Source organism: Sebastes umbrosus, chromosome 14, assembly GCF_015220745.1.
Source record: "Sebastes umbrosus isolate fSebUmb1 chromosome 14, fSebUmb1.pri, whole genome shotgun sequence".
Taxonomy (NCBI): Eukaryota; Metazoa; Chordata; class Actinopteri; order Perciformes; family Sebastidae; genus Sebastes; species Sebastes umbrosus.
The window spans coordinates 27,090,289-27,101,690 of NC_051282.1; the positions used below are offsets into that span (position 1 = coordinate 27,090,289).

Below are 11,402 nucleotides of genomic sequence, written 5' to 3' on the forward strand. Positions count from 1 at the left end.
GTGACTCTTGTACTTAGTACAGAAACCATTGCGTGTCACCATGCGCAGTTGCTTAAGATACCCAAACTAAGTCTGTCATTATATTGTCATACTTGGAGCCTTACATCACCAGTCTGTCACTCTCGGTCGATGCCGAGGCAGCCGAGCGGCGTTCCACTAGAATAGCACCATCACACAAGGTCGTCATCATAAGCCAATCGCTGGAATTGCCTCTCCACTTCAATGAGCCTATCTGTGGCCTGTGATGTGGAGTGGTTAGATCAGCCACCACTCTCTTCGGCCTCTCTTCCTGTCTGGAAAACAACACGGCGCGCTGCCTGTTGCTCTCATTGATAACTTGAGAGACTTACAGTATGAGGGAGAGTAAGAGGCAGAGTGGTCAGCCTCGCCTGTGTTTGTGCACGTATGCGTCTAAGCCTTTGCTTCCTGTTTGGTTTATTTACTACAGCCCGGTTGTACTTTCCCCCATTGAGTTTAAAGCTCATTCAGTTTCCTCATCCCTCAATCTTCTTACTTCAAATCATGAGAGGAGGCAGGTGACTGTGGCCTTGTTCATGCCTGTGTGGGTGGAGTTTCCATGCAGAGCTGAAAGGGTTTGTTGTTACTATTTTGCTATTTTATTAATCATTAATCTTATGAGTTTCGTTGCAGCTTTCCAAATGTGAAGATTTGTTGTTTTTCATAGTCAGTGTGATAGTAAACTGAATATCTTTGGACATTTTTGTCAAACAAAACAACGTTTAAAGACGCCACTTTTGGCTTAAGGAAACTATGATGTTTTTTCCACGATCGTCTGTCCTGATCATTAGTCGCAGCTCTTTTCCTATAGGTCACCTTGAGTCTGTTTTTCTTTGTTCATTTGACAATGCATCTATCTTGAAACATATTCCTCGTGGGTTTTTATGCTATATTTATCTTTGATAATGCTCTTTTACCTTTATTGTGCAGTACGGCTGTCCTCAACCAAAGAAATTCTTAGTCGACTAACACTCGTACGAGTTTGACGATCCTGTACAGATTGTAAAGCCTCCTGAGGCAAATTTTAGATTTTGGGCTATACAAATAAAATTGACTTGACTAAGACCAAAACGACCGAATAGTCCACTTATGGACCGACGGCTGGCTGTAGGTCAGTGGGTAGGTCGGGTCATCCTTTAACCACAAGGTTGCTAGTTCAATCCCCGGCTCTTACTGTCTGCATGTCGAAGTGTCCTTGACCAAGTTGCTCTGCGGGCGCTTCACAGCAGCTCACTGCTCCTAAAAATACTCACAAAGGGTTAAATGCAGAGGTCAAATTTCATCTAAGCACCTGTATGTATATGACAAATGTAATAAAGTTTAAGTTTTAAGACTAAGAGGAGGCAGAGCACTGAGGAATATTAATCAGTGAATGTGAGTATCAGTGAGTCTGACTGTGCATTTGTTTAACTTAACATGTTCAACAGAGTTTTTCGCCCCGACTGTTTACCTAATCTGTAGATAAAGATCAGTGAAAAGAATGGCAGCACAGCTTCTGAGCTGAGATGTACTGTATGACCACTTTTGCCCTAAAATTGAGCATCCTGCTCCATCTAGTGGCGTCTTTGTAAAACTTCAACCTACAGAAGCGACCCTGTGATATAGTGATACATGTAATATAGTAAGTGTTCTCTGTTTCTGAGCATCATTTGAATGTCTCTTTTCCTCTCTTGTCTCTTTGATTTCAGGACGGCGATCCCTCTGTTTGATGAGGACACTAGTCTGCTCATACTGGCTGGCATGGTGAGATACAGTAGATTAATGCCCGTTTATTATGCATTCCGGCAGGTGACAACATTGAGGAATGAGTTAGATATTATTAAATATTTATTCCTGAAAAGTTCTGTGTAGTTGTATCCCAAATCAGGAATTCAGCAGCATGTGTACTTTGAAGGTCAACTGTCATTACTGCAATATTATACTTCTGTGCTGATGATAAGGTGGGTTTTTTTCTGATTCACTACTGAGACAGTCATGCTTTGCAGTACAATATAAAGATTAATAATGTTTTCTCTCGCACAGGGGGACACCGTGGTTGATTGCTTTGAAGTGTCTACGTCTGAGCCTTTCCTCTCTCAAGGTAAAGCTCCATCATTTATCTGTCTGGTCAGACACCTCTTTGCATAAATAGATCCAGGGCAGAGGGTTTTTTCACTGAGAAAAACTGAAACAATCTGATGTTCTCTCATTCACTTCCAGTTAGGAAGAGGTGTAACAGCTCTCCCTCCTGGTATCTGATCCCTCTCTTTCTGTTTTATCTCCGTAGTGAGCCACTGTCTGACGGACACCTCAACACGAGGAGTTGCCATGGTACCCAAGCTGGCGTTGGATGTTATGTCCTGCGAAGTGATGAGTGTGCTTCAGCTGACCGACACCTGCATCGTGCCAATCAGCTATCAAGTCCCTCGCAAGGTGTGTATACAGTATACGCACAGAAATTACTGACATGCTGACACTTACATCAGATTCATGTGATTTTTGTATTTGTGCGGCGTTGTCTTCCAGCGTTCAAACTTCCAGGAGTTTCATGAAGATCTGTTCCCAGATACGGTGGGCTCAACTCCAGCCATGTCTGCTGAGGAGTGGTGGGAGGGAGGGAACAAGCAGGTAAAAGACTCTCCACTCTCAACAAGTTTATCCAGTCTTCACAGTGTGTGGACGCCTCAAACAATCTGTTTGTCCTCAGGTGGAGAAAGTCAACCTCAACCCAGACAAACATCCCAAACCAAAGGCTCTACCAGTAAAGAAGGAGCTGCCCAGTGGGGGGAGCAAGGAGGTAGAAAATGTTTTAGTATTACGTGGTCATCCATCAGAAATAATGCTACTAGTGGATTCTCATATTCCCAAAATTGGGGGTAGTAAAAATCTGACATTTATTGTTGTACAGGACCCGGCACGTGGCTGCTCCACCTCCAGTAGTCCTCTGAGCACTCCCAGCAGCAGCGCTGCCCCGTCCCGCTCTCCCTCCTCCACCTCCGGCCTCTCCTCAGGCTTCCTCCCCAGCCCCAGCCAGAGCGTCAAGGCCATCCAGAACCTGATGGGTATGAACTCACACCTGAAACCTCTCTTTCTTCATTAAGATATCTGTCTTTTTATAATGATTAGGGCTGTCAACCGATTAAAATATTGAATGGCTTTATTTATTTTTTTATCTGTTTAAAATGTACCTTAAAGGGAGATTTGTCAAGTATTTAATACTCTTATCAACATGGGAATGGGCAAATATGCTGCTTTATGCAAATGTATGTATATATTTATTATTGGAAATCAATTAACAACACAAAAATATGACAAATATTGTCCAGAAACCCTCACAGGTACTGCATTTAGCATAAAAAATATGCTCAAATCATAACATGGCAAACTCAAGCCCAACACTTGTCAGTGTGTCAGTGTGCTGACTTGACTATGACTTGCCCCAAACTGCATGTGATTATCATAAAGTGGGCATGTCTGTAAAGGGGAGACTCGTGGGTACCCATAGAACCCATTTACATTCACATATGTTGAGGTCAGAGGTCAAGGGACCCCTTTGAAAATGGCCATGACAGTTTTTCCTCTCCAAAATTTAGTGTAAGTTCAGAGCGTTATTTAACCTCCTCCTTACGTGGTTGGTACCAATGGATTCTTTAGGTTTTCTAGTTTCACATGATACCAGCATCTTCACTGCAGCTTTAAAACTGAGCCTGCTCCCGAAAGATTGATTGCGTTAAAGCATTAAAGACATTAGTGGCATTAAAATGATTTGCGTTAACTTTGACAGCCCTAATAATAATAATAATGTTTCTTTAGTGACAAAGCTGTTGATTTAGGATTATGTATCTCTGATCCAGGGCCGACCTCCAAGTTCCGTCACATCCAGGGTGCAGTGATGCACCGGGACACACACTTCACCAACCTGCGTGGCATCAACCTGACGACTCCAGGCGAGTCTGACGGCTTCTGTGTCAACCGCCAACGCATGGCAGTGCCCCTCGCCATCTCCGGGGGCCAGGTCGCCGTTTTTGAGGTACGGCAGCAACTTTGTTTTAATAAAATATTCCAAGTCCCCCCAGTCTGTGACTTTTCCAAAAAGTGCGGTTTTAGGTATACAGCAACCCCTGGCGGTTCTAGTGTTAAAAACTGTTGTTTGTCTCCATGTTGGGTGTCTCTTTTTTTCCCTTGTACTTCAGCTACTTTGTAAAGGGAGACTACTCCATACTGTACGTGTGTGAGTGACTGATTTTACTCCTGTCCTCTCCTCAGCGCTCTCAGCCTGGCAGGCTACCAGACACCGCCCTGTTCACCATCCAAAACTCTGTCAATGTGATCGACCTCTGTTGGGACCCCTTTAACACGCAGCGGCTTGCTGTGGGTGAGTGAATACATGTACTGTGTACCGTACCGTCACCTAGGGATAGGCAGTATAGGCGGTCACCTAGGGCTCCACCTTCAGCGGGGCGCTGGTCGCCCTTTAAATAAATAATGATAAAAAATGAAATAAAATAATATAAAAATAATTTAAAATGCTGGTGGATGCCCTTCCTCATTTTCTGCATTGAGGTAACGAATGAAAAAGCCAACAATACAGGAGGTGTGTGAGTGTGAGTTGAAATGCGTATCTCCGTCTCTCTGTCCGTGCTAGCTGGTGATGATGCAAAGATCCGGGTGTGGCAGGTACCAGAGGGAGGGCTGACAGAGACCCTGACTGAGCCTGAGGTCATCTTGCAAGGTAGGACCGGGTCCACTTACCAAAATGACCTCATTGTTGAGTGACAAACCTGACGTACAACAGTAAAAGTCAAGTTGGTTGACAGCTGCTGTGACCCCTCGTAGGCCACACGGAGAAGATTTACTCCATCAAGTTCCACCCTCTGGCCAGCGGGATCCTGGTGTCTTCATCCTACGATCTCACGGTCAGAATGTACAACGTGGAGAGCGGAGAGCAGGTCAAAGTCCTCACCGGACACCAGGACCAGGTGGGTGACCCAGATCCACGCATTGATCAAATACAAGAGTAAAACATCACAGACTGCATACATGATAGTTTTTGGACATTTGGATATGTTCGCTTACACATACTGGAGTAAATACACCACCTGTCCTCTGACCTTCTCCTTCTTCTTTGCGTATTATGTTCAGATCTTTGGCATGGCGTGGAGCCCAGATGGAAAGCTCCTGGCCACAGTGTGCAAAGACGGGAAAGTTCGCATCTATGACCCCCGCAAGTCCGATGCACCTGTGCAGGTATGTACAGCACATCGGAGAACATGGGAGGATGCAATAAAAATAGATGAGATTTGAGTCTGTTATTTGTGTTTTTATATGTTGCTTGTGTGAAACTTTTTTTGCTTGGAAATGAGACTCAAAATCTCAATCAGATTATCTTGCTAAATAAAGGTTAAAGAAAAAAAAAATCATTAATTAATTCTCTTACATTTCTTTTTGTAGGAGGGCCCAGGTCCTGAGGGCCACAGGGGAGCTCGTGCGGTGTGGGTCTGTGAGGGAAAGTACCTGTTGGTGTCAGGATTTGACAGGTACTGACTTTTTTGTTTGTTAAAGTGTTATAAAGCCAGCAAAAGATAGATATAATATATATTTCAGGGTGATGTCAGTGTTCAGATGACTATTCTAACTACACAGAATTATGTGAATTTAAACCACTCTATTATTTCTACTGAAAACAGTTCAGACTAGGGCTGGGCAATATGACGATATATATCATCAAAACTATATAGAAATGTCTATCTAGGCTAGGTCTATATTTATGTTCATTTTACAGTCAAGTTCTTAAAATGAGAAAATACTCTGTACTTTTCATTTGTCAAGTATTTAATTCACAGTGGAGTATACAAAATATAGGCTTTACCATGTGGTTATTTCATATAGACTATTTAATTATTGAATTACCACAAAACATGCTATATCACAATTGTTATCGCGATATGAAATGACCTGTATCGTGATAGAAGATTTTGGCCATGTCGCCCAGCCCTACTTCATCATGTCATCAGTCATGTATTTAAAGGCATCATAATTCAGTGTTATCAGAGCAGCATTGGGTCAGTCGATGGAAAATCTCTTGTTGTCCCTCTGCAGTCACAGTGAGAGAATACTCTACCTGTACTCTGCCGACTCCCTGTCCTCCGGAGCCATAGCCAGCACCACCATAGACATCTCCCCGTCTACACTCATCCCTTTCTACGACCCCGACACCAGTGTGCTCATTCTCACTGCAAAAGTAAGCAGACTAAATATAGTTGCACGTAAGGTACATTTGAAAGTCAAAACGGAGAAGAATTACATGTGTTTAATTTGTTTTATCCAGGGTGACACCAGAGTGCACATTTACGAGATAGTCCCTGAAGATCCCTACTTTATGGCGTGCAGCAGTTTCAACTCTCCCGAGCCACACAAGGTACGGAGCTGAACTCACTCGTGCTTTCATTCATTTTTGTCATATTTCAATTGTCAGTCACCATACCCTTAAAACTGTGCCATGTTTGTGATGCTGTGTGTGCTGATTGTTTCCATGTTTGCAGGGCTTGGCCTTCCTGCCCAAGTCAGAGTGCAACGTGCGTGATGTGGAGGTCGCTGTGGGACTGTTGCTCAACAAGACAACCATAGAGCCGGTGGCCTTCAGAGTGCCGCGGGTCAAGGTGAGCCAACTACACCACCTAGCGGACGTAACACTGCATGCTTTCCTTCATGATGGTTATTTCTAATAAATGTTTTTTTTAACTATAGGAAGTATAAATAACCCTACAGTATGTGTGTGCCTCTGTGTCTCCAGAAAGAGTTTTTCCAGGACGACGTGTACACCGACACCGCAGTCTGTTGGGAAGCGGCGCTGACTGCCTCTGCCTGGCTGTCTGGCTCCAACGGACAACACAAGAAGATCAGCCTGAAGCCAAAAGATATGACGCCAGGTGCTCATATATGTATACACGCCATGTGACTGTGTCTAACACATCTCTTTTCTGTCAAACTCATTTTAGGTCATGTGCCACATACAGCCCAATTTGATCTCAAGTGGGTCGGACGAGTAAAACCACGTTCAAGCTTTTCCCCTTTCTTGTAGTGTAAAGAAGTACATTCTGAAAACATTCACATTTAATGAACCATTTACAAAACAGATGATGAGCAGCCTGAGATGTCTCTCTGATCTGTCGGCTACAACTAAAAACAGATGATGAACGCGACTAAGAACAGACTGCTGCTTCCTAAAACCTGCCAACAATTCATTCATATTCTCTGTTCTCAGTTGGTCTTGCGAGTTGTTGTGTTTTTCGCTACGATGAGTCTGATAGTGGCGCCGAATATTATATTCCTTGTGTGCTGAAAGGTGCTGTGAACACACGCTGTGGAAGCAACACAAATTAGTTGATAAAAATGGAGGTGATGAAAGTCAATGTGAATTGAAAAATGGATGTTAAATGAAAAATGGAGCGATAAATTACCAATCGATTTGATCAACTTAAACTCGTTTTGACTAAAACAGTCATGACATGATGAAAACAGAGCCATGTTTCATCATTTCTCCCGTTTTACATTCATCATTCACAACACAAAATTGCCTCCTCGAGGGTGGAAGTAACAAAAAGTAACTGAAGAAAAGGGAAGTGATGAAAATGAATGTGAATTAAAAAATAGAGCGATAAATCTTCAATTTATTTGATAAACTTGATTCACGTTTTATTTGAATCAGTGTTGATCTGATAATAAACTGTCGACCATTCATCATTCACAACACCCAGCTGACATTTATCATATACAGCTTGCAATTTATGTTACTTCTGCCCAAAATGACAAATCAAAAACCATGTCAATGTCTGCACAAAGTCAAGAGTAGAGCAGTTCACAGAGTGGGCATGTTATTTTTTATTTTTTTGATAGAGCGTTTTTTTGTTACTTCCACCCTTGAGGCCACTTTCCTTAGATGATAAATGGTAATTCATTGTTGTGAATGATGAATGTAAGACGGGAAAATTATGAAACGTGGCTCTGTTTTCATCACATTACGACTGTTTTAGTCAAATTAATCAGAAGACTTGATAATTTATCGCTCCATTATTCAATTCACATGCATTTTCATCACCTCACAATTAATTTGTGTTGCGTCCACCCCTCGTAGACTTCCCATTTACCTCTGTGAAGAAATATGAAGTGGTTCCATTTTTCTTGGAAAACCTGACACTGTATGACATTTTCCACCGGCAGCTTCTGCACAGTAGCCCTACGCTTGACAGTTTTGTGTCATGTAGCTTCTACGTAAGCGTGCGGGATCTACAGTATAATAGCGTCTCAAGCATAGTGCCTGCTACTCTTATTAGGATAGTGCAACCTCCAGTGGACAAATAGGAATAACGTTTTATTGAAAAATTGGAAAAAAATTTACTTCTTTCTTTGCAATTTTCACACTTTGTAAAGTCATCAAGTGGACCGGATTGGACCCTTTGGCGGGCCGATTCTGGCCCTCTGGCCGTATGTTTGACACCAGTATTGGATATGTGCTGGTATGTTTGCTTTTTTGACGCTGTGTGTTTTTATTTCAGTGAGTGAGGCCCCCAAAGAGGCTCCCGTTAGGAAATACGTGCCCTCATCTGTTTACCTGGAGGCCAAGACTGATGAACAGAAGAAAGAGGAGGTGAGCTGACTCTAGTGTGTCTGTCATCTACGATGCGTATTATCCAGGTCAAAGTCATCATGTACATGTTGTAGTTGCTGAATAAATGCAGCGGCGTTTTAACACTGAATGTGTGTCTGTGTGGCCCAGCTGCTCAGCGCCATGGTGGCTAAGCTGGGGAACATGGACGACCCGCTGCCACAGGAGTCCTTCGAGGGGGTCGACGAGGACGAGTGGGTGAGTGAATGTGATGGAAATAGCTGCGGAGTCTCGACTCTGATTTAAACACTCTGCTACCATGATACCAATCACATGTAATGAACACGTGCAAATTAGCAGGAAAGGCTACTACTGTGATTCTCATAGGGCTGCCCCCTCTTAGTTGATTAGTCAACTAATCGGTTGTTTTGGTCTCAGTCGACTAAGATTTCTTTAGTCGATGAGTCATTTTTTAATGAGTCGTTTATATCTACATAGGGAGCGGTTCCTCTCCACGTAGTCCCCCATGCTGCACCGCCATGTTTCTACAGTAGCCGAAGAACAGCCTGGGTCAGAGTCGATAACATTACTCAATCGCATCGCCGCTGCTCTCTCTCTCTTGCTTCACAACTCACTTCCGACATACACACACACACACTTTAAGCACTGGCTCTGCTCCACATGACCTACGCTACTCTACTTACATCAACTGGCTCTAAATAGGGCCATTCGTGTTTTTACGTCAGCCACCGTAGCTCTCCAACACGCTTGGCACACAGGAGAAGCTTCAGTTGGTTGCAATCTCCTCACCTCACCGCTAGATGCCGCCAGATCCTACACACTGAACCTTTAACATCAAATACTGAGACAGTAGGGACCAATAAGGTATTAATGTAAAGCTAATACTCTAATCCGTCTTTGCTGAACTGTGTGTCGTCCAGGATGACTAGAGGAGGACCCCATCTTGCCTTTCACGGTGCCAACAGCAGAGAGAAGAGAACAGATCACCTGTCAAGCTACGCTGCCATCTTTGTGTGTGCGATGGTGCCACCCACACGTCCTCCGAGCTTAATCAGCCAACATCTCAGCCTATACTGCACGCACAAAAGAATACTCTACAATGTGAAAGTATAAATGATGACAACAATAACTATAACGCCCTTCTGATATCCGTATGTATCACAATATCTGTAAAGGTTTGGAAGATCAAATGTCATGTTGTCTAGTTTGGTGTTCATCATATCCGACTGCATGAAATTTGATATGAAAATCATTTTCAGCTTAAATATTTAATCCTGGGATCAAATCTGACATAGTATGTTATGTTGACGTAGACTACAAAATGATGTCACACTATTCATGATATTTTGATGAATGAAATCTCACCATACAGGATAATACAACCGTAAATATAGTCTATTGAAATCATACATCAGGACACCTCAAACATATTTCTCGTCTGTGCAAAAGGTGAATTAAACGGAAGGCAATCACAGCAATAATACTTCTGCTTCATGTTAAAGTATTTTAGCACAGCTTCTCTTTTTGTGGGACCGTGGTTTAAGCATGATAACCCACTCTGAGGTGTCCTGATATATAAAATAATGGCTTCCTGTTGTGCCCAGTCTGTTATTTTTTCTGATATTAAGATACCAGGTTGTTATCTGTGTGCACATTTACCTCCGCTGCTTGCTTTTTTTTTTACTGGCCAGTCATGTGAGCACGCTCAGTCACAATGTGTCTTTTGATGAAGATTAATGATCTCACTGAACAAGTGAATATCGTACATCTGATATAAAAAACAACAACCCTCGTCTTCCTGTTTGATCAGGTGAAACACACACGATTACTGTAACATGTTCCAGCCTTCAACAGCAAAAAAAAAACACACACTGAGGATACAACAGGGTCACCAGTGTTCATGTTTGGCCATGAACTGGAATTTCTTACGACGACAACATTAAGTTCACTTTGTCTTTGTTTGCCAATGAAATGCCATTTTAATAACAATAATATGTTACTTTATTTCTACAAGTTATAGGTTTGATGGACCATCCGGTAGTCTTATAATAGTCGTATAAGTAGAGGTTAAAGGTTAATGAAAGTGGGATGTTATGCATTAAAAGCCAAACCACCTCCTTTTTGGAGTTTTTAAAGGGGCCTTTGTATACTCTGAGATGATTCCTTTCTTTCTTTCTTTCTTTCTTTTTTGCTGGGCAACTTTTTAATTATGATCTTTTGTTGGTTTTCAGACTGTTTGGGGATATTCCTCACTTAAATGAGCTAATTTTTCTTATCTAATGTTTACTAATAGTTAGTCATCATGGTGTTAATTAACACAATAACAGTACAGTATTAATAACTTGCAATGCAGCCATAACAGGTATCATGTAATTTTCCAATCAGGGTTACAGCAATATCGCCAATTAATGCAGGCTAGAACCCACCATTGATGTTTGAACAGGTGCAGGTGTTGTTGGTGTTTGTGTGACGTTACACTGTATGTGCTTGTGATTCTCCCAACGCCATACTTTGTAATACATGTATTGGATTAACTTGCCTTCCATTGTGTTAAAAAAAGAACTTCCTTTTTATACACTGAGTAATGGTTTTGTCTGTCGTACTTGAGGAATGGTTTGTGGATTTTTTTTTTTAAATATTGTCTCGCAATAAACACGATTTTGAACCCAATGCTTCTTGTCCTTTTGTGATGAAGTCACCATGGCAACCATAGTGAGTAGACATGTGGGAATGGCTTACGTGATGTCTTTGGTGGAGACTGTGTGGGGAAACAATAAAT

The 11,402-nt window shown here is 42.3% G+C and overlaps 1 protein-coding gene across 1 annotated transcript in view; it reads left to right on the forward strand.

Moving 5' to 3' along the window:
- coro7 (coronin 7) overlaps positions 1-11,293 on the forward strand; it is a 136,258-nt gene extending 124,965 nt beyond the window's left edge. Inside the window, exons 10-28 of the mRNA XM_037793551.1 lie at positions 1,707-1,761; positions 2,041-2,098; positions 2,285-2,430; positions 2,524-2,625; positions 2,705-2,794; positions 2,906-3,059; positions 3,852-4,027; positions 4,264-4,372; positions 4,643-4,729; positions 4,834-4,976; positions 5,140-5,244; positions 5,449-5,534; positions 6,097-6,238; positions 6,326-6,415; positions 6,540-6,656; positions 6,791-6,926; positions 8,553-8,644; positions 8,774-8,860; positions 9,544-11,293. Coding sequence (XP_037649479.1) covers positions 1,707-1,761; positions 2,041-2,098; positions 2,285-2,430; positions 2,524-2,625; positions 2,705-2,794; positions 2,906-3,059; positions 3,852-4,027; positions 4,264-4,372; positions 4,643-4,729; positions 4,834-4,976; positions 5,140-5,244; positions 5,449-5,534; positions 6,097-6,238; positions 6,326-6,415; positions 6,540-6,656; positions 6,791-6,926; positions 8,553-8,644; positions 8,774-8,860; positions 9,544-9,552 — 1,984 coding nt within the window. The 3' untranslated portion in view covers positions 9,553-11,293. The remainder of the gene's footprint in view (positions 1-1,706; positions 1,762-2,040; positions 2,099-2,284; positions 2,431-2,523; positions 2,626-2,704; positions 2,795-2,905; positions 3,060-3,851; positions 4,028-4,263; positions 4,373-4,642; positions 4,730-4,833; positions 4,977-5,139; positions 5,245-5,448; positions 5,535-6,096; positions 6,239-6,325; positions 6,416-6,539; positions 6,657-6,790; positions 6,927-8,552; positions 8,645-8,773; positions 8,861-9,543) is intronic.
- The last annotated feature ends 109 nt before the right edge of the window (positions 11,294-11,402 follow it).